General features: G+C 50.4%; 10 protein-coding genes across 10 annotated transcripts; 4 read left to right on the top strand and 6 right to left on the bottom strand.

The window, feature by feature from the left end:
• Positions 1-545: 545 nt before the first annotated feature.
• On the top strand, positions 546-3,376 carry ALT_0570 (uncharacterized protein; the record flags this gene model as incomplete). The annotated part of the gene is made up of 3 exons (XM_033554878.2): positions 546-561; positions 672-1,351; positions 1,406-3,376. 3 exons carry the CDS (start codon positions 546-548, stop codon positions 3,374-3,376), a joined length of 2,667 nt encoding a protein of 888 aa, XP_033410769.2.
• Positions 3,377-4,007: 631 nt separating this feature from the next.
• Positions 4,008-4,970, bottom strand: ALT_0569 (LUC7 domain-containing protein; the record flags this gene model as incomplete). The annotated part of the gene is made up of 3 exons (XM_033554879.1): positions 4,008-4,469; positions 4,528-4,859; positions 4,928-4,970. The coding sequence occupies 3 exons, from the start codon at positions 4,968-4,970 to the stop codon at positions 4,008-4,010; spliced, it is 837 nt and encodes a 278-aa protein (XP_033410770.1).
• Positions 4,971-5,463: 493 nt separating this feature from the next.
• Positions 5,464-7,389, top strand: gpi16 (GPI-anchored transamidase subunit GPI16; the record flags this gene model as incomplete). Its single annotated transcript, XM_033554880.2, has 3 exons — positions 5,464-5,825; positions 5,892-6,286; positions 6,344-7,389. 3 exons carry the CDS (start codon positions 5,464-5,466, stop codon positions 7,387-7,389), a joined length of 1,803 nt encoding a protein of 600 aa, XP_033410771.1.
• A 238-nt stretch (positions 7,390-7,627) lies between these two features.
• Positions 7,628-8,076, bottom strand: ALT_0567 (uncharacterized protein; the record flags this gene model as incomplete). Its single annotated transcript, XM_033554881.2, has 2 exons — positions 7,628-7,846; positions 7,909-8,076. 2 exons carry the CDS (start codon positions 8,074-8,076, stop codon positions 7,628-7,630), a joined length of 387 nt encoding a protein of 128 aa, XP_033410772.2.
• Positions 8,077-8,710: 634 nt separating this feature from the next.
• On the bottom strand, positions 8,711-9,917 carry ALT_0566 (uncharacterized protein; the record flags this gene model as incomplete). Its single annotated transcript, XM_089599004.1, has 3 exons — positions 8,711-9,361; positions 9,417-9,652; positions 9,740-9,917. 3 exons carry the CDS (start codon positions 9,915-9,917, stop codon positions 8,711-8,713), a joined length of 1,065 nt encoding a protein of 354 aa, XP_089456668.1.
• Positions 9,918-10,891: 974 nt separating this feature from the next.
• Positions 10,892-12,532, bottom strand: faeB-2 (putative feruloyl esterase; the record flags this gene model as incomplete). The annotated part of the gene is made up of 2 exons (XM_033554883.2): positions 10,892-12,135; positions 12,196-12,532. The coding sequence occupies 2 exons, from the start codon at positions 12,530-12,532 to the stop codon at positions 10,892-10,894; spliced, it is 1,581 nt and encodes a 526-aa protein (XP_033410774.2).
• A 1,344-nt stretch (positions 12,533-13,876) lies between these two features.
• Positions 13,877-15,705, bottom strand: ALT_0564 (uncharacterized protein; the record flags this gene model as incomplete). The annotated part of the gene is made up of 6 exons (XM_033554884.2): positions 13,877-13,920; positions 13,976-14,318; positions 14,369-14,425; positions 14,477-14,698; positions 14,744-15,558; positions 15,609-15,705. The coding sequence occupies 6 exons, from the start codon at positions 15,703-15,705 to the stop codon at positions 13,877-13,879; spliced, it is 1,578 nt and encodes a 525-aa protein (XP_033410775.2).
• A 507-nt stretch (positions 15,706-16,212) lies between these two features.
• On the top strand, positions 16,213-17,101 carry ALT_0563 (mitochondrial 54S ribosomal protein uL6m; the record flags this gene model as incomplete). The annotated part of the gene is made up of 3 exons (XM_033554885.1): positions 16,213-16,486; positions 16,553-16,666; positions 16,728-17,101. The coding sequence occupies 3 exons, from the start codon at positions 16,213-16,215 to the stop codon at positions 17,099-17,101; spliced, it is 762 nt and encodes a 253-aa protein (XP_033410776.1).
• A 210-nt stretch (positions 17,102-17,311) lies between these two features.
• On the bottom strand, positions 17,312-18,370 carry ALT_0562 (3'(2'),5'-bisphosphate nucleotidase; the record flags this gene model as incomplete). The annotated part of the gene is made up of 1 exon (XM_033554886.1): positions 17,312-18,370. One exon carries the CDS (start codon positions 18,368-18,370, stop codon positions 17,312-17,314), a length of 1,059 nt encoding a protein of 352 aa, XP_033410777.1.
• A 947-nt stretch (positions 18,371-19,317) lies between these two features.
• On the top strand, positions 19,318-20,789 carry ALT_0561 (LSB5 family protein; the record flags this gene model as incomplete). The annotated part of the gene is made up of 4 exons (XM_033554887.1): positions 19,318-19,332; positions 19,484-19,635; positions 19,692-20,720; positions 20,777-20,789. The coding sequence occupies 4 exons, from the start codon at positions 19,318-19,320 to the stop codon at positions 20,787-20,789; spliced, it is 1,209 nt and encodes a 402-aa protein (XP_033410778.1).
• Between the last annotated feature and the right edge of the window lie 465 nt (positions 20,790-21,254).

Genomic DNA, 21,254 nt, shown 5'->3' with positions numbered 1-21,254 from the left:
GCGACTGGCGTCTGCCAAGACCTCCCACCGAGCCTCAGTCACGTGTCTGATTACTCACTACAAGTAGCACGACATCTCCTCTCCTTCATTCCTTCCCTCAACCCACTCTCTCATCGCAATTTCATCCTTAGCCGTTTACTCAACGCCGAATTTTATACGAACTACTGTCGCGACCAGCCATATTTTAGGTTGCCATCAGATCCACCGGTTCCAAGGAAACGCTACGTGCAGGACGATACTCACGCGACTCCTCACGCTAGAACTCGGCGCGACAGAAGCCTCCAAGGCGCGCACCCAGCTTGCTGCTACAATTGGGTTCGCACGCGTTCTTCGGTAAATAAAGCAGGGACAGTCTTTTGGAGGATTGAGTAATACCTGTGTGGGCCGGGCAACAGTGCCACTGTCCAGTCTTTTCCCCTGCGTATTACTTTAGCCCCTCGGATGCCGTAGAAAGCCAGCTGTTGGGTGGCCTGCACGACTTGTCATTGGAATAACACCTATCCTACCACGTGCTGTAGATATTCAGAGAAACTTTGCCATATCACATGCCCATCATGACTGGTAAGCCTATAGTGCTTCTTTTGTGAGCGTGGCGTCACCTCAACTGGAGTTGTGGCGACTGGATGCGACCCCGAACCGTGACCGAATAGCTCGCTAACTGCTGAGATTAGAAGAACCGCGACGCTCTGGACGCTCTACGAAAGGCCAACACAAAAATCTGGATATGGTAACCGAGACACCTGCGAAGAAATCGAAAGCGAAAGCTCAATCGAAGGATAAATTTGAAAAGCCCCCGAAACCCTCCGTCGAGCCGACGCCTGCCGTCAGTGAAGAAGAAGAAATCATTAGATGTATTTGCGGGGAATATGAAGAGGAGGAAGACATTGAACGAGATATGATCTGCTGTGACCAGTGCTCCGCCTGGCAACACAATGACTGCATGGGCCTCACATTTGCGAAAGGCGAGGAGCCCGACGAATACTTCTGTGAACTATGCCGACCTGAGAATCATAAAGTTCTCTTGGACAAGATTGCGCGTGGTGAGAAGCCTTGGGAGGAAGCAGCCGAAAAGAGACGCCAGCAGGCAGAAGAAAAGAAGGCCGCACGTCGCAGGAAAGGCAGGAAAGGTGGTAGAAAGGGCCGGCCAAGCGAGCCCAAACCGGATACCGGCACCCCAGCCCGCAATAAAGCGGCTTCTGCCACGCCCGCTCAGACTCCTGTTCCACTGGCCCCTCCGCCCGTTGTGACCCCCGTCCCGGAGAAGAACGGTGACGTTCCAGATGCTCGCCCAGCGAGCACTCAGAAGAGGAAATTCGAGGTACATCAAGAGGAGGCTGCGACGTCCGATACAGTAAGATTTGACTATTACTGCTTGGAAATAGTGACAGCTGCTAATGTCTACCAGCAGGGACCAAAACCCAAGCAAATAAAGATGGCCTCGCCAGCTGATTCAGTGACTCCTCTCAACGAAAAGCCTGCTCCGGCGAAGGAAGATTCGAATGCTCCTCCTTCGCGCCAAAGCTCCGTTTCTGAAAAAACTGCGACGCAGGAACCGGGAACTTTGGACGAGATCTCAAACCCAGCGAGAAGAAGTGCTGCCAGTGCTCTAGTCAAGTTATTTGTAGATCAAATTTCTGATGCACAGAAGCAAGGGTCTTTCAAATTACCTGAGGGAAGATCGGCGAAAGAGATAGCGCAGCAGCTCGGTTTTTCAATCGAGAAGGCTATGTATCAGAATATTTGCGGAGGATCTGGAGAACCCACTGAACCATATAAATTGCAACTGCGGACGATCTTGTTCAACGTAAAGAAGAATCCTTCTCTACGGGATCGCCTGCTCGTAGGTAGTTTGCTTCCAGAAGCGCTCTCTAAGATGAGCAGTCAGGATATGGCAAGTGAGGAGCTTCAGCAGAAGGATGCTGAAATCAAGCGCGAGGCCGAGAGGCAGCACATCATCGTGGAGGAGCAAGGTCCGCGAATAAGGCGAACTCATAAAGGCGAAGAGTTCATTGAAGATGAGAATCAAACCGTCGCCAGCGAGCCAGTGTTTTCGGTAGCGCCGACCCGCCGAAGCGTGGCTGATGTTGACGCAAGCCCTTCAGATCAAAGTCCAGCGAGTCCCCAGGCTCATCAGCAGCCGGATGACAGTGCGCCAAGGGCTGCCAAACCGCTACCTATCGACACCAAAGTGACGGACACCAAGGCCCGAGATGGGCCTACGGTGCATTCTCCTGGCGCCGCTGATCATGACCAAGTCTTTCCAGAGGTCTCAACTCACATACGTGAGATGTTGCCGACTGGCAAGGCCCAGGCCGATGCAGACATTGACAAGTTGTTGAAAGACGTCGAACCTGAATCGCCTCCCTATTCCCCGAAAGACTTTAACGACGAGGCGATTATCTGGCGTGGGAAGGTTGTCATGAACCCGGTGGCTGATTTCTCATCTTCAGCTAAGCATGTTGGAGGAGCTGAACTGAGTGACAGGATACCGTGGAGTCAGCTTGCACCGTCGACCTTGGTGGTCGATGGGCGAATCGATATTCAGCTGGCGAGCAATTATCTCTGTGGTTTGCGTTTCAGTTCGTCGACGGACGTTTCAGTCATCTCCATCAGTCGCCCAGAATCCCCCAAAGATCAAAAAGGGTTCGACAAACTCTTCAACTATTTCCAAGACCGGAAGCGATACGGTGTTGTCGGAAAACATCCGTTGCCAGCCGTCAAGGATACCTATGTTATTCCCATCGAAGCTGGATCAACAAAGAAGCCCGAATTCATTGAGCTTTTGGAAAACAATACACTTGAAGACCCTACTCCAGAGAGAGTACTATTGGTGGTCTTCGCAGTCAAAACCGGCGAATCGAATCCTCCTTCAGTACAGCCATCGTCACACCATCCAAGTCAGGAGCCTGCGTCTTTTGCAAGCCCTGTCACCGTCGCAGCGACACCCCAGCAACAGCAGTTTCTGACACCTGGACCAAGACAGATGTCGCAGATGTCTCCCACTCCGCCATCCGCTATCTCGGGCATAATTCCGACCCTCAATTCCTATGCTTCCCAGCCTCAACAATCCCTGCAATCGCAGCTGGGGCCAACTCAACAGGCTTCTCAGTCCCAGGGGTATCAACCTCCAGAGCCACATCATCAGGTGCCGGTCACCGGTATGGCCGCCGCAGTGCAGGTGCTTGGTGCTCAGGCAAATGCTCCTGCAATTCAGCAACTCCTCCAGCAGGCTCCGAATGCTGATGTCTCCCAACTGGGTGTTGTCCATGACATTATCTTACGACAGCCAGAGGCGGCTTCAAATTACGAGATGTTAATGCAGGCGCTGTATCAAGCTACCACGAATGGACATGGTCCACAGCAAAACGCCAGCTAGATCCAAGCCATTATATAAGAGATGTTGGTCTTTCATTCTAATGTCTTTGTGTGAATATGCTCCTCTTTTTGGCGGGTTGACGGTAAAAGTTACTGGATGGTAAGGAATATCCCAAGGTTGCGTTCGGATTTGCCTTTGTTCGCTTGTGGATGGATTATGCAATTTGATATCCTCGGATCTCTTTTGTTTTACATGGAGTTTATTGCAATTTTGTGTTTCAGCTCAAGTCTCAAACAATCATTAATCTTCTTTCGGTGTTATCAATCTCAGTTTTGTTTCAGACCTGATTCTTGGGTCTTGGAATCTCAGACGCAGTGGTTAAAGACCACAGAGGTACCTTAGTCTTCAAGTAGTATTTATGTCAATATAAACAAGTTACTACATTCACACTGATTTTATTTAGTTCGACTTCCGCCATCATACCTCTGCTATGCGGGCCAGATTAATCTAAAGATAGAATGACGGCTATGCTATGCTGCGTTCATTATTTATTGACTTGTAAACAAGCCTATCACGTCCACATACTGCAATTCATCAAATCCTAGGTATGAAGAAAAGAAAATCAACGCCTGCGCTATGCAAATTCCGGCCTGAATACTTGGAAAGAAACCACGATCAGTAGGCATCTCAATCACCACCGTCCGCCCCGTTTCCTGTATCCGCCACCACCACCATAACGTGGGCCTCGTCCACCACCTGAGCGGCCACCCCAACCGCCCTCGTCATCATCATGGTGACGGACAGGCGGTGGGCGTCCCTTGAGCTCTTCGCTGAGCTTTTTGTACGTCTTCCGCATGTCTGAATAACCCATGTGCATTTTGCCGAAGAAGTGGTCGGCCAGCCGGCGATCGTTATCAAGACGACTCAAATAGGCACCGCAGACGTCGCAAACTTGCAGCTTCTGATGACCGGATGGACCGGAGGTGTCTTGGAGATTCTTGAGTTCGCGCTCGCAGGTCTCTTTTTGGTGTTTGGCGGTGCGAATCTTGTGTAGTTCGTTGAGCGCCTGGGCCACGGCACCAGTTTCACCGAGAACGGAAACTTCAAGGAGACCGGTATTGATGGTCTTTGTGAGGTCGGAGATTTGTTTCAGCTGTCTGAGAGTCAGTGAATGTCCTGCTGATAGCTCGGTGGAAATGTTTCGCTCTTACCAGGTTGTTTGTCTGTCTGATCTCATCGGGGGTCTTCTCTAATCGTCGCTGGGCGGAATCAATCCTGCGATCACAATCGTCGATATATTTCTGCATATCGCGCATGTAATCGAACTCGAAGCCCCATTTCGCCTTCTCGGCCGCTGAGGCGGTCTCGTACTCCGTCTTCAGTCCCTCACTATGTACCTTGGGACAAGGGCCCAGGTCTTGCTTGGTGTTGGTGAAGAGATCATGAGGGCAAGTTCCGACCAGGTACGAGCGACAGACCTTAGGGTCCGTAATCTGAAGCTGCGCATTGCGAGAGCCGCCGCCGGTACCTATGAGCTGGTCCGCTGTGAGAAGATTTCCGTCAGCTTGTTTCAGGGATAATTTGAGATTTGTAGATTTTCTAATAATTTACCTCCCATAAGCTGCTCGAGCAGCTTTCTTTGTTCGGCTGCCATAATGATGGAAAGCTGGCGACAGCTATTGAGCGTGAAAGAAAGGAATATCTGCTTGACTGGCGATGATATCGATTCTGATGCTGAATGAAGATCCAGGATTATCTGACGCGTGGCGCTAAACGCGGCTGCGCTTATGTGAGCTTAAGGTACATCTACTCCGTAGAAATAGAATAGAACGATTCCTAAGTGAACAAGAATTAATTGCTAAATGGACCTAATTATTGGAAAACTATTATCTAATGTTCATAATATTATTTATATAGTTATCCTCATAAAATAAATGCGACATTTCTTGATCTTGTGTAGCTTGCGCTCACCTTGTCATATAGATCCAGAGACTAAACTCAATCGGTTCAAAGGGCCAGCTATCAGGGGCATCTCGAACATCTTCGATGCACCTCAACCCCACTCGATGATTTCCCTGAGAGGTTAGGAAAGGTGAAGACCATACTGCAATAGAATCTCGAGGCTTTTAGACTGCAAGAATGACGTGATGGTTGTCCGCTCCTTTCTCCCCCTACTGTCCCTCCTGATCGCGTTGGCGACCTTCACCTCCGCCGCATCGGACTACCATGAAGCTCTCGTTCTCCAGCCGCTTCCTCAATCCTCCCTGCTAGCGTCGTTTAACTTCCGAGGCAACACATCGCAAGAGGCCTTTGATCAACGGCATTTTCGCTACTTCCCTCGTGCTCTGGGCCAAATCCTACAACACACCCACACAAAGGAGCTACATATTCGGTTCACAACAGGGAGATGGGATGCTGAAAGCTGGGGTACACGTCCCTGGAACGGGACGAAGGAGGGCAATACAGGTGTAGAGCTATGGGCATGGATTGATGCGCCGGACAGCGAAAGGTGGGTCTAGAGACTGTGGACCAGACACAAGGCCTCGCGATGTATACGGAGCTGACTTTCGCCCAGCGCATTTGCACGATGGATATCCTTGACCCAGTCATTGTCCGGTCTGTTCTGCGCATCGCTGAATTTCATTGATTCCACTCGAACGACTCGACCGGTCGTATCATTTGAGCCTATCGGGAATCACCTCGCCTCTGGTGACCTGCATCTGCTGCATGGAACGCTTCCGGGAGAAGTTGTCTGCACGGAGAACCTGACCCCCTTTCTGAAATTACTTCCTTGCAAGGGCAAGGCCGGCGTCTCTAGTCTTCTGGATGGGCACAAATTATTTGATGCGTCCTGGCAGAGCATGTCTGTTGACGTGCGTCCTGTTTGCCCTCAAGGCGGGGAGTGTCTCATGCAAATCGAGCAAACAGTAGACATTGTGTTAGACATTGAGCGTTCCAAACGGCCTCGAGGTGAGTTGTCAGTCTGCTTTTCTCTTTTTGACGTACAGTAGTTCCTGACCCTCCTAGACAACCCAATTCCACGTCCTGTTCCTAATGATCAGCTGAACTGTGACAATTCAAAGCCTTATCATTCAGATGATACCTGTTATCCTCTGGAAAGAGGGTCGGGCAAAGGCTGGAGCTTAAACGAGATCTTTGGTCGTACTTTAAGTGGCATCTGTGCCCTTGACGAAGATCAACGTCCTGGTGAAGAAGCAATCTGTTTGCGGGTGCCGCATGAGCAAGGGGTATATACCACATCTGGAGTGGAAGAGACAAAAAGGCCCGACGGATACACCCGTTGTTTTACCTTGCAACCATCCGGCACGTTTGACTTGGTGATCCCCGAGCAATCTCACACGGGCTTGGCCCCTCGGGATGAACCGGTTTTGAGTGCGGAACGCACGATTGTTGGCCATGGCCAAGAACGAGGCGGCATGCGTATTATTTTCGATAACCCATCGGATGCGCATCCGGTCGACTTCATCTATTTTGAAACTCTTCCCTGGTTCTTGCGGCCCTATGTCCACACGTTACGCGCGACGATCACAGGGCGCGACGGAACCACTGGATCGGTTCCCGTCTCGCACATTGTGAAAGAGACATTTTACAGACCGGCCATCGATAGAGAAAGAGGCACACAGTTGGAGCTTGCACTCTCCGTGCCTGCTGCATCCATCGTCACTCTCACCTATGACTTTGAGAAGGCAATCTTGCGCTACACTGAGTATCCGCCGGACGCCAACCGTGGCTTCAATGTCGCTCCTGCGGTGATCAAACTATCTAGCGCGAACGGCAACATCATCGCTCACGATACTCCGATCTACATGCGCACCACCAGCCTCCTCCTCCCGCTACCAACTCCCGACTTCAGCATGCCGTACAACGTAATCATCTTGACCAGTACCGTGATTGCGCTTGCGTTCGGAAGCATCTTCAATCTCCTGGTCCGCCGTTTTGTCGCGGCTGATCAGGCTGCTGCGCTTACCGCCCAAACCTTGAAAGGCAGGCTGTTAGGGAAGATTGTGGCTCTACGCGATCGTATCGGCGGAAAGAGGTCGAAGGTAGAATAGTGTACAATGTAGCATACCCAGATTCTTAGTACCGTCGTTGATCCTTTCACATTCATGCAAATAATGTTTATTCATGACAAGAAAACAAAGCACATAATACATGCGCAGAACTCCCTCAACTCCCAACTCGAATAATCCAGCATACCACTATCTACCTTGGCCATGCAACCTAAAAGCTCAAACGTCAGTACCAACACATCTTTCATCACAAACAAGGCAGGTCATCTCGTGGTAAGACTCACATATCCATCACCCCCTTCGTCTTCGACCACCCAGGCAGCGTCTCAGGACATCCAGGCCGATGCTCCATGAAACTATGATCCTCAGTATCGCATGATGTACCTTTAGCAGTCATTTCAGATGCCCCCTGAGCCCGCTGCTCAAAGTTCGAGCTCGCGGCACCCTTCTGCGAACTCAGACCTAGGAACTGGCCCATTGATGACTTGGGGTTGGTAGCCTGCACCGTAAATCATCAGTTCAGTACTCCGCGCTTGTGAGGTCCGTATCGAAAGGACTTACGGCCTCGTGGCCCGGTCCCTCTGTGCCTGTGCCTCCCTTGAAGAACCCCTTGTCGCCCCAGCCCTTTCCTCCGCCTGCGTTGTTGGCGGGTGTTGGTTTGGAGCTGGCACCACCCTGGGTAGAGGTCCTTTCGTGGTTGACGGCGTTGTCGGCTGTTCTGTCTCCCATTGTGATTTTGATTTCTTTGCTTGTGTCTTATGTTTAGGTCAGTATACAATGTGGAATGATTTATATTGTTTTGATGGTTGGTTGCATAGATGTATAATCGATGGTGAACGTACCTGAAATTTCGAATGTTCAACAATATTGAATATCGCAGATAATATCTTGACTACGATGTCTTTATATAAGAGTTCAAGCTGTATACCTCATCGACCATGTGCTTGTCGATCCGGGCCTATTCTAGTTGCATAGTAACTATGATTTCATAGTGAGCGCATCCCGCCTTGGTCATTGGCTGGTACACGCCACCTTCGCTGAATCATCACATACTCCGTACGACTAACCAGTACATTGACTTGGAAGAGCCAAGAGGTTGATAGTGAGATCTCGACTATGAGATAGTACGTGTCAGACATTGTGCATGGATAGCATGGACCGCCGAATCTGTAACATCTAGCGCGTATATACATACAAGTTTCATTCCGATTCAGTGGTATAAGATAATCATTGCTAGAGTCAAAAAAGAAGAAACATCAGAAAACCTCTCCGGAGGTCTACCCATCATAGAGACATGAGAAACAGATAGGAAGGAAAACGCACATGCATGGACAAAGGTTTATGGAGGCATTAGTAGAGCAGATTAATCCCGCTGCGACTCGACTTGCTCCGCCCACGAGGCACCAGACACTGGAGACAGTGAGGTCTCCAGCTTGTCTGCGAGATCAGAAACCGTCTTGTCCGTTGGTTTGTCACCGCCAGGAAGGGCTGGGAACTCTTGTTCATTATCCAGAACCGGGGTGGCTGGGGAGGCTGCCGGAGCAGCTCCATCTGAAGCGCCGTCAAAAGGCGCAACGCGAGAAGCTCCTTGTCCGCGCCCACCTCTTCCACCATGTCCTCGACCGCGGTGGTTGTGGTGATGGCGTCCCTCTTGGTTCTCCTCCTCTGTGCGGGCATCGTCGAAATCTCTTCGGACGTACCCAGAAACTCCTCCGTGCATTCCTCGCCGGAATTGACCTCTACCGCCACGGGGATTGTAGTCTTCTTCGCGCTTAGTAGCATCCCACTCTCTTCCACCCAGAGCTTCGAGTTTTCTCAAGCGATTGCGCTCGCGTTCGGAATCCATTGCGCGGCGATTCTGGCGTTCCTGGCGGCGCTTCTCTTCTGCAACCTTCTCGCGTTCGAGAAATGACGCCTGATCAGCCTCAGCGCGGGCATATGCAGCAGCTTTTTTAGCGGCGTTCTCCTTGGCGGCAGCGATGCGTCGGGTAAGCTCTTCCTCCGTGAGCTTGGGCTGGAGCGGCAATTAGTACATGATTCTCTCCAAGCTACATAGGTTCGTGCCGTACCTTCTTCACTCCACCGGTTGCGCTCCTATCACCACGAACGGCTGGAACTCGTTGAGCTTCGGCTCCATTCGCCGCAGCGGCGGGCTTAGCATCCGACTTGGCTTCATCCTCTTTTGTAGATTGCTCTGATCCTTCTGCCGGCGTCTCGCGGGCTGCATCCTCCACCTTGTTGTCCTCTCGTTCGGCAGTATTGTCAGTAGACCTGCCCCTCGGCCCCCCCTCTGCACGCCCACGACCTGAATGATGTGACCCGCGTCCTCCGCGCCCTCTTCCTTTCCCTCGCCCTCCTCGTCTATCCCCTCCCCGTGAGCGCGGCGGGGTACCTATCCGTGGTGGTTCCTGGCTCTCGGTGTCTGCAACTTTCTCCTCCGGCGTCTGGACCTCAGCTTGTACTTGTTCGCCTACGGAGACTGGGATGATTTCGTCATCGAATAAATCATCCCCGCCTCGAGTTTGTGCGAACTCGTCTATGACAGGCGCGTCGGTGATGGGATCGGCCATTTTCCGAAAATCACTGGTAAAACGTCCGTAATCTTGCGGATTCTCGATGTTAATCTGATGCGATCACGAACACCTCGCGATGGGTCGATTCGACCAGGGCGCTTGAGCAATTGCGGGGTTGGGGTAGCTTTGCAAAATCAAGGATGAACCCTAGCTAGCGGAATGTACTCCTACGACCACTTTCGAAGCGTCGGAACTATGGTTGCTAGAAAGTCTGTGGGTCAGCGAGAAGTATATGCGACAAGTGTAGTATTATTTCCACGGCCGAAAGCGCTTCATCATCGAGCGCCTTCTGTAATTGACTCTCTTGACTGCGACTACCTCAAAGGCTAAGTGGCCAAGGCGGTCTGTATGTGGAGTTGTGTCTTTGCGGAGATCAAGGGATGATATTTCCAGTCGCGTAGTTCGCATGTTCAGGAGAAAGGTCTCACCTACAATTTCCTATTTTTGGCCAGACGCACGGAATATCGCAGAGTCCAAGACGGAGTGTGTTAGTGAAAGAGGACATTGCTCCATTTGCCGAATCGAGTCCTAAGATGTAGATACATTTCTGCCCCTCACTACCGCCACCTTCTGCCGCTTCAATGACATTATATTATAGATTGTGCCCCGAGGTCTGAGACAATCTACGCCGCAGTGTGAAATTTGCTTATGATAGGGACTCCTTCAGTCTAAGACCTCTTATGATATATGGTCTTATGCTCTGTGAGCTTAATTATCTACGCTCAACATATATCTCACACTCACAAACAAGGCCCTCAGCACGATTCCCTGCGAAAGGAGTTATGGCAAGGACCCTGTCTTGGCTGACTTGGTTGGAAATGGTTACTCCCATTTCCTTGGTGGCTTAACACCGATGACAGGCGACCAAATAGGGATATTGGACATTAGAGACATCTGCACACAATTGTTCAACTCATTCGCATTCTATCAGGCAGGACGAACAAGTTTAGTACAACACCAGACACCGTCAACTAAACACATTCCCATGCGTTCTCGTCGGAATAATTTCCCGGTCCCTTGTATACATTTCTGCTAGGATATTTGCAGTGCTTGCGGGTATATTCGATAGATGAACCGACCCCGTTCGAGAACTTGGCACCACGGATGAATTCCGGAGCAATCCCCTTCTCAACCCACCGGACCATTGCCATAAGGACATTGTTCTCTGGCTCAGCACCGTTGTATGTTCTCAGCCCGTTGCCAATGCCGTAGGCGCCGTCTCCGCCGCTACAGTGTGCCATTCCGCTAACGGGGAAGAAGCGGTAGAAGTCATCCAGTTCTTCAGGGCCCAAGCCCATTTTCTCTGCGACGCGCGCATAATACAGCTTCGAGTTATCCGAGCTGATCAGTTGGTCCTGCATACCGTGGTAGGTCAGGACCTTTCCACCCGCCTTCTGGAAGGAGGATATATCCGCGTCCCAGGTCTGGATGTTGTAGGGGTTCTGCGCCAGAGCGACCGCGGCATCCTGGACCGTCCACTTGGTAGCGTCCCAATTGGGATTGGAGTAGACGACATAGCGGTACCAGTCGGTGCTGTAGCTGAAGGGCTGACCGTTGTACATGATCGACGAAGCGAACAGTTCGGAGCCGGGTTGCATGCGAGGGTAGAGCAGAGTTCCGTTCACGCCATAGAATGGGGAGAGAACATTGCGAACAGTCTTCGCTTGGGCACTGGTGATACAATTGGTAGTGCTAGAGGCACCTGGCTTGCAAATGATCGTCTCGAGAATAGGATGGCAGAGATCGGTATCCTCGATGATGCCATCCTTTGCCCCGTCGATTCCATCGCACTGCCGCACGATCTCATCATGGACGACCTTCCACGAAGCCGGCGAGAGGTATGTGTCTGATGTATTGGATCCGGTGATAGAGTAGAAGTGGATACTCCACGAGATCAGGTTGACGAAGTTGAAGGCTGGAGCACCTGCCACAACACCGTCGAAGTCATTGGGATACTTCTGGATCGACTTGAAGCCTTGTCTACCACCTGTGGAGCATCCCAGGTAGTAGGACTTGTCGAAGCCTTCGTTGTAAAACATCTTGGTGAGCTGTTTACCAACTACGACACCGGTGTGAATTGACCGGTACGCGAAGTCTTCGATGACTTCAGGATGCTGGTAGAACGGCTTGCCAGATGTCCCATTGTGGCCATTGTTGGCGCCGACTGTTGCGAAGCCTAAGCCGGCAGTATAGGCAAGATCATAGTATTGGATGCCTATAATAATATCAGCCACAACGGAACTCTATCTGTACAACGGATTAGAAGAAGCCATACAGCCAGAGAGGCCTCCATTGCCCGTGCTCAGAAAGCGGCCAGTGTAATCACGCGGAAACCATGCTTCCAGGGTGATCTGGCTGCTTTTCGACGTATCAACAGCCATAGCAACCCGGCACATATCCGCTGACACAGTCTGAGAGGATGCACCGCAGGTGACATCGTTGTCGGGCAGTGTGAGGTTGGTCCCTCCAGGGACATATTCAACGAAGTTCACGTGGACATTAGGGAGCTTGATCCTGTGTCCAAAACTAGCACATTTAGCCTGGAAAGCATCTTGCTTTGCCAGAGCTGCCAAGGCCAATGTGAGAAGAAGTAGTAGAGAAAGCTTGGCCATGTTGACTGAGTCAGCTCATCAGGGGGTCTGGCTATTGCTCTTAGCAGAAAATCCCAGGATTGCTTCGGGGTTCGCTGGAAAACAGCATCTTTTTGTACTACACTTCCCCGGGAATCTACCCTCATCAGAACGGTAACCCCGTGGGGTAATTCACTGATAGGAGCATCTTCACCAAGTTGCAGGAGGAACCCCTGTGCAAGTCCCGAGGTTGTGGCCAATGAAAGCAGGACTAGACAACAAGTATTTCCCGATCATCAATGCCGTTCCAAAGCATGCAGGAAGATCAAGCAGGATCTGGGACAACGGGTTATGCGCCGATTCAGAGCAAGCGGGCCTCTCCCACATGAAGACGGGAAATCCGGTCTGTCGAGTCATGCCTTCGACGAGGGGTGGATCTTCGGGTATTTTCCTCATGCGCCAAGTCTGGGGATCTCCAAATCCTTTCCCATATATGTGGAGTGACTGGCGAAAGTCAACATCGCTCGGCAAGTGCCGATGCCGATAAATACAGCTCAGGACAGGGCTGCCGAAGCTTAGTACCTGACGTATTGTAGATACATGAACTTGGTAGATGTCCAGTTTTGGGCTATTGAGAGCAGTCATGGGAAGTCCGAATTTTCGGCTTCACACTCACATCCTTAGAAGGTAACTATAAGAAGTCCTCGGGCTGTCTGCTCATGACACTGGGCATTCTATGAAATTTTTGTTCAGTCTGAGCTGTTGAGGAATCTAATTGTCTTCACATGGCGTGTGCTGCGGAATACAGCACAGATACGCGCTATTTCTGATCGTTACCAGGCTAGGGTTACGGGCAGATTGCCGCGGTACATACTCTTCCCCATTTTATCTCTGCAAGAGAAAGTGGAGCATTGACTCTCCTCAGTCCTTCGTATCTTCTACACTGAGGAAGGACAGACTTGTTGCCCATGTGATCTACATCCAGTATTTGATTGTGAAAATCCTCGAGTAATCTGACTAGCTCTAAGGTTTCTATTTTGCAAGTAGCAGCTTCAGGGTTCAAATTTGGCAAAATCAGGAGAGCCAGTACGTCCAGCATTCAGGCCTATACTTATTTGGTGATACTCGAGGATTTGGTGTGGCTTCTAGTGGAATCTCATCAACTCTTCATTCTTCGTTCACCTGAATTATCACTTAACTACCAGCGCCCATTCCCTCTAGCCTCAGAGTAATCTGGTATAATGACGGAAATAACAAACCCATGGAACTCCCCATTTTCATATGCTGACGCCTGTTCCCCAGTAAGAAATCGAAATGACGACATAGATATATGGACTAAATAATGCAAGTAGCGAATAATACCAGAAAGGTCGGTGAGGACGAGAGCTAAAACAGAACGCCGTGGTAGAATCTCGTCATCGTAAAGTGAACTGGAAATATGTTATTCAAGCATGATCAAATGCAAGCTATGGGAAGTATACTCACCCGCACCGATCAGAAGGGCTGCCAGAGCCAATCTTGGACTGTGCGCGCCTATAAAACTGAGAAGAAGACCACACACTGTCCATGCAGAGGATGGTCCAATAATATTCCCTAAGATTGGAGAATCTCGATATCTGGTCGTCGTCTCGTCAATCATCGCTTGTAAGTTCGCAGCAGTTGCAGTTGCCTTGTCAAGAAGCGCCTGTGAAATCTGAAAGTTGGTTTCCATATGTTGCTGTAATCTATATTGCGCTTCAAGCGCATCGAACTGTTGCAGCTGAGCTGTACGTAAAGCTTCAGCTTTTGATTGCGAGTTTTCAAGAGATGTCTCAATATTTCGCAGTCGCTTCAGGGATTAGCACAGTCAAGAAACCTGTTGAAGGGCAAGCCACCAACCTCGGACATGCTCAGCTCTTGTTGTAGAATGAGTCCTAGCCTCTCTGAGAGCCATGACTGGTGTTGTAAGCCTTCTCAAATCGTCACAATGGGCAAAACTTCACTTACTAGTGATGCGTCAAAAGTCTCGACATTCTGAGAAAGTCTGGCCACATCACCCTGCACAAGGGACTCGAGCCTGGACTGAAGTGAGAGCGCAAGCTCATTCTGTTTCTCGACATTCTGCTCATGAGCATGCACACTTTGTGCTTCTCTGGTTAGAGCTTCATCATAAACAGCTTGCAGCATTTGTCGCAGGTAGTTGACTTCATTGGTAGCATTTCGAATGTCCTGAACAATGTCAGTCGTATTGGTAGAACATTGCTAGTCACGTACCCTCTCAAGGCTTGTTGCATCGTTATGTACCCTTGCAAGGGCTGTGGTGGCAGTTGTAACTACCGAATCAACGGCGGACTCGATACCCTCCATTAGGTTGGCCAGCAAAGCTCTGAAACCAGTTTCAGTTGCTTCCAGGTCTTGTGTCAGCTTCGCCTGCAAAGCTGCGGTCGCCTCCATGAAGGCTTGACGCTGGGAAGATTCAGCAGAGGCCATCTGAAGCGCCTCCTTGAGACCATGGCTAAGCTTGATGGAACTTTCGACTATTGAGCGATGAAGCTCGAGAAGCTCCTCTTTCTCGGTCTCAAGCCGTGTTGCTTGACATATTACCATGGCATTTTGTCTACTATTACTATACGATGTCCACCACTGTGGTCGAGATTCCAGTGACCGTAAGCATAATTCTAGGACCTCAGTAGGCATAGAGTCCGCGGTGGTGGTCGTGGATTTATGATTGGAAAACCCAAAGAATCCTTTCTTCCGCGGGGCCTCAAGAGTAACTGGAAGACATGGAGAGGGAATTGATGCTCCCGCTCCGTCGAGTTCACATACTGCAAGTCGTGCCGCGTACAGGGAGCGAACATGCTCCAATGCAAGATATGTACTTGGTTCTGTATGATCCGTCGTCCCCCCTATCGATTGACAAGATGCGACGAGCCTTGAAGCTGCAATCCTGTTGCAGGAAGGCGACGACTTCATAGATTCAAGTAGCTGCACCGCTTCGGTAAAGATAGCATCATGCTGCTGCGTCTTCGACTGCAGGAAGGATACCAGATCAATTTCTGCAAATGCATCATGAGCGGGTACCGACGTCCCTAACTTCATTATTAATGACACATCGATAATTCCTCGTCTGAGAACATACCGGTCAGCAGCTTCCCTGCGAGGGCAGGACTCAATATCAGCAGGATAAAGAGAAGCATGCCGGCAAGCAAGAACGTAGGCGGATGAGTCCTTGACATCTGGCTGGAAAATAGAGTGTCACGCAGTGAGTAGAATAGAGTCGATGGAGACACTCGGCGGCAATGATATTGAGATCAGACACTAAAAGAATAAGGGCAATGGATGTTGTAACTTATAGTCCAGAGCAGATAGCAGAATAGAAAGATGAATATGTCAAATCTCCTGAAAGACTGAAGCTGGAATGAAGTAGTATGAGATGAAGCTGAAAGAAACAACAGCGAAAGGAGCAAAGCGAGACACAGACATTACACTATCGAGCGCAAATCAAAGGATACCTTACAAGAATCAATCAAGCCATGTCGCCCGCAAACTCTGACTATATGCAGAAAATCAATCCTAAACAACATACAGAGGCCTTGGATGTTTTGATCTCGATCTATGAAGATGGTGATAAAGTCACGTGAAATGATACTAACCCAATTTGGAGAATATGCCTTTGGACAAAATCAGTTGAGTTCCGGACTTTCAACCGCTATCTCGAACAGTCGAACACAATTATCGTCGCCATGTCGAATCTTCTACCCCAGAGCTGCTTGAGGCAGCTTGCACGAACCCCTCTGCGGCAGACCACTCTACCTATCTTCCTGGCACCTGCATACTCCCACCCGCTGCGGACACAATGTTTTTCAACCACTTCCCCGACACAATCGCGAGTAGGCGGCGCTCCGATCTCGATACCACCAGAAGTTTCCTTGAAGTTTGTCGACTTGCCCCAGACTCAGGTACGAGGCCGGTCAAAGGAGATTCCTAAGACCGCCATTGAGGTCAAGGGTCCTCTGGGTAAGCGACGGTGCCTCATCATTGAGTGTCTCGGAAGCGGAATCTAACCTACGGTTTTGGTCCTAGGCGAATTGACCTTGAATATCCCTCCATTTGTTGAGGTCGCACACGATGAAGCGCTTCGGAAAGCCAGTTTGACCGTTCAAGACCCCTCGATTACCCATCAACGTGCCATGTGGGGTATGTAAACGACTCTTGAGTGTTCATGCGACGGCCCATGGCTGACTTTTGCGGCTTCTAGGAACTATCCGGGCCCATCTGCAGAATTACGTACTTGGTGTATCAGAAGGGCATATTTGCATTTTGAGTCTGGTCGGTGTCGGTTACAGAGCGAGCATCGAGTCCACAGCGACTACAGTGGAACCCGAATACCCAGGCCAACAATTCGTCTCTCTCAAGGTTGGATATTCTCACCCTATTGAGCTCGGTGTTCCGAAGGGAGTCAAGGCCAGCACACCGCAGCCTACTCGTATTCTGCTTGAGGGTGTCGACAAGAGTGTTGTGACACAATTTGCGGCGGAGATCAGAGAATGGAGGAAGCCAGAGCCTTACAAGGGCAAGGGTATTTTTGTGAACGGAGAAACAATCAGACTGAAGGCCAAGAAGATTCGGTGATCTGGAGTGGTTTGTATTTTACTTTGGCATTTTCTTGGAACAGGGTCTGGGCTATTTCTGTACATGTATATTCAAGCAAGAGTCTCTCCTGTTTTCCTAATTGGTATCTATCCCATGTACTTTTAGGCGCATTGAGCGTGCAGGATCTAACAAAGATTTAGAACGGGTTTAGTGATTCGATTCAATTGTTGTTAGCGTTCACATCATCTTTTATAGCTTCAGGACCGTCTTGACGGCACCAATGACCTGGTCCTGGATGGCCTTGGGAGCAGCGACGACTCCCTTGTTGGCAGCCAAAGTCCGGCCCTTGCTGAAATCCAACCGCTGGCCATAGATGTCGGTCACTTGCCCACCAGCCTCGCGAACAATGAGATCTCCAGCAGCATGATCCCAGATCTTCTCTTGGTAGTCCTTTCTAACAGGTAGTCGTAGGTAGATATCGCCTGCGCCTCTAGCAATTGAGCAGTACTTGGCCTGCGAGTCGAGCCGCACGCTGGGGGAGGTGATACCCAGGAGCTGAGCGACGGCAGCGTTGTCGCCTTGAGCGGAGTGGGCAGCCTCCACTCCCTCACAGAAAACGGCCTGTTTGATATCGGGAACGGGACGCATCGAGATGGGCTTACTCTCGGCAAGAGCACCATTCGATAGGGGTCGGCTAATGGCTCCCTGGCCCTTGATGGCCGAGAAAAGTACTCCCATGCCGGCATCATCAGTCTGGTCAACGCCGATGCTGGCGGTCATGGCAACCGAGTCGTCCACGGGCAGGTTGGGGCAACCGATGGCACCGACCTTCACATCTCCGTCCTCAATCAAACCGAGACAGACAGCATACTGGCCGCCCCGGAGGAATCCCTTTGTACCGTCGATGGGATCCAGAGCCCAGATACGACCCTTAGGACCGCCTGCGCTCTTGCCTTGGTCGATGATGTCCAGCATCGCATCTTCACTTGGCAAGTGACCACCCAGGAGCTCATTGCTCTCGCTATCTTCCAATCTGATGTCCTTGACCAGTCTCCAGATCTCTGCGCTCAACGCCTTGTCCTCCCGAAGAGAGCTAGCCTCCTCTTCGGCGACGATCTCATCGTTGGGGAAGTTCTTGCGGAGGGCTTGGATGATAAGAGCTTGAGCGCCGAAGTCGCCAATGGTGACGGGCGATTTGTCGTCTTTCGAAACCGTGCCCTTGGCCTTCTCGTGGAAAACTTTCTGTGTCAGAAGTGTTGCTCTCTGAACAGCCAGTTCGGCAATGTAGCGCTCTTGTTGGTAGGACATGTTGGCAGTGTAGGTATAGTAGGGTGAAAAAGACAAGGCGGGGAGGGAGGTAGATATGCGCGGGCGGGTTTTAAAGACGATACTGACTCCGAGCAGAAGAGTGGAGCAGAGGACAAGACGGGAGAAGATTGAGAAGGACGACTGGCGAACTGAGGAGCGATCAGCCGCATTTATAGACCGAGGACCCATTGGGAAGGTGAAGAAGGCATACGTAAGATGCTGCTCGGCAGCTATTGTTAGTAATTGGTGATACTCCCAATTCCAGATCGCCCTCAGTCATCAATCCCCTGCAGTGATAGTCATCATCCATATAGAATTATTTACTCCTGACTATTTCCATGAGCGTAATCGGACGTACGTCCGGTAACCCCAGGCATCCAGGCATCCCATTCCCACCTCTCTCCCCGCCCTAAACTCCTTTGGGGGTGCGGAGAGGGGCAATCACGAGATTGGCCCATGATCGGAGGAAGGAGGAGTAGGGGTATCACTAGTTTGGACGACAGTGAGGTCTACCTAATAGTAGATAGTCATATATGCCACCCTTTCGCATCTCTGTTGCATTTTTCATCAGTGGCGCGAAAGGCTTAGCATAGCGGGTGTTGCGCGAACCAGCCTCGTCTTTCTTAGAAGTCGACCGTGCTCGTGTGTTGGGCTTTTAGCACTGCCGCCAGGGCACACGACGGCCTCGGTCGGACTAACAGGCCTAACACGTCACCGTCTGGTTATTGCTGTGCCTAACTTCATAAATCTCGTGCCGAGACCCTGGATTTAGGAGCTATACACGGCGTTGCAAGAATCGAGCTCTAATTTCTGACTACTCATCTCTCGGTCTCACGAGGGCCGAGCTTGTCAAGAGGAGTTGCACTGACTTCGCCTTGGGAAACAAACCATTGCGCTTTGACTGCTTTGATACTCATTTACCCAATAAGACCTTGAATGACAACGCCATGTTCCACTCAGCAGTAAGTGAGCTTCGGTCATTGATTAGAGCTGTCGCAGAAAGCTTGATCGTTCAGACTCAAATCAATCAGATTCTGTCCGGCGGATTTGCGAATCATGTTCTTTGTAATTGATCATATGAAAAGCGTGCAGAACTGACGGTACTTCGCGTAGAAACCATACTCGGCTGTGACCGTTCAGATTGAGGTGCTCACCGGTGAGCAATATGAGATTGAAGATTCGAGTGGAATTGTCGATCTCATCGAAGCGATTCGCATTCAGAGCAGCGGACCGACGGAAGCAAGTCGTGCGTTGCGTAAGAAACTGTCAGTCCAGCTATCTATCCCTTTATCTCAGTCCTACCTGTCTAATGTTTCTCCAGTAAATATGGCAATTTGCACCGCCAGCTGAGGGCTCTTACCATTCTTGACTTCTTGATACAGAACGCTGGAGATCGATTCCTGAGAGAGTTCGCAGATGAACCACTCTTGGAGCGTCTACGAATCGCAGCAACCGATCCAGTATCTGATCCTTTGGTGAAACAGAAGTGCAAGCAACTTTTCGGGCAATGGGCAGTATCCTACAAGGACACACCGGGAATGGGAGGGGTGACAGCGCTTTACCGGCAGCTTCCAAAGCGCAAACAGCCCGCCACTCAGGCCAAGGCGAAAGTTCTCCGGGATACTGGTACTTCGACAAATAATGAGCCACAACTGGGCCATACGGTCTCTATTTCGGTAGGGAACGGGCCAAGCACTGTCTTGAGCAGTCCCAAGCACAAACATACATCGAGCAAATCTTCTTTCAAGAGAGACAAGAAAGAAAAGGAGAAGAAAATACCTAATAGGTCGTTCAGTTTGGAGAGAGAGAAGCCGGAGATGCTACAGACCCTCGCCTCTTCCTCGGTCGCCAGCACCAACCTTCTGAACGCGCTGAAGCGGGTAAACCGCGAAACTCACCGGGTGAGCGAAGATGCAGAGTGTCTCAACCGGTTTGAGACCTGCAAGCTCCTTAGGCGGCAAATTCTCCGGTACATTCAGCATGTCGAGAGCGAGGAATATCTGGGAAGTCTTATTCACGCCAATGAGGAGTTGGTTACTGCACTTATGGCGTTCGAAGTCCTGGATAAGAGTATAGACTATGACAGCGACAGTGACCAGGATGTGCTTGAAAGTGGCTGGACTCCTGACCGAGACGATCTCAATGAATCTTTTGCCGGACTGGTCGTTAACCCTCCCAAACCTCCTCGGCCTCCTCGACCTTTGAGCATATCCGTACCGTCATCCTCCCAGCAAAAGTACATTAGTGCCAGTGAGTCGGAGACGGATGAGGACGATGACGACGAGAACAACCCATTTGGCGACAGAAACGCTATCCGCACTCCCGGTCTTGAGAAGACTGAGCCTACCTGGTATGTATCTTTTACGATCTTCATGGTACGCATAGTTCCGGCTAATTTATGTATAGGAGAGAAGTTTGAACCCGTCTTCTCTATTTCACTCGTGACGCCATGTCCCCGCTATACTTTTTTATGTGTCTGATGATTCTCTATGTCTACTATTTCAACGGTAATGAGGGAAAGGAAAATGAAGGGGAGGACGACTAAGGTTCCACGGCTTAGAAAATCGCTCAGGCGGATTATACCCGAGTTACTCATAGTCAGCAGCACGCTCTTAACATAATGAAGTGTTAGAAACTGAAGGCGGTCTTTGCAAGTCTGCTCTTAAGTATACTTTCTCGGGGCGTTGACAAAGCGCAAAGGACGTAATTCCTTCTACCATCGATTCTCAGTATCGAGCACTTGAACCGGAGGATGTAGTCACAAGCATGATATCTCATCTGCTCAAAACTGGCCCCATAATCAAAGCTCGTATAGTTCGTTTGGTCTTCGCATCCTACGGTACACGAAAGGTCGAACGCCTCCACACTATCTATTTAGGCACCA

The sequence above is a fragment of the Aspergillus lentulus genome (assembly GCF_001445615.1).
Source record: "Aspergillus lentulus DNA, contig: Alt01, strain: IFM 54703, whole genome shotgun sequence".
NCBI lineage: Eukaryota > Fungi > Ascomycota > Eurotiomycetes > Eurotiales > Aspergillaceae > Aspergillus > Aspergillus lentulus.
Note: the sequence above shows the minus strand (reverse complement) of the source record. Positions and strands in the feature narration are given on the sequence as shown.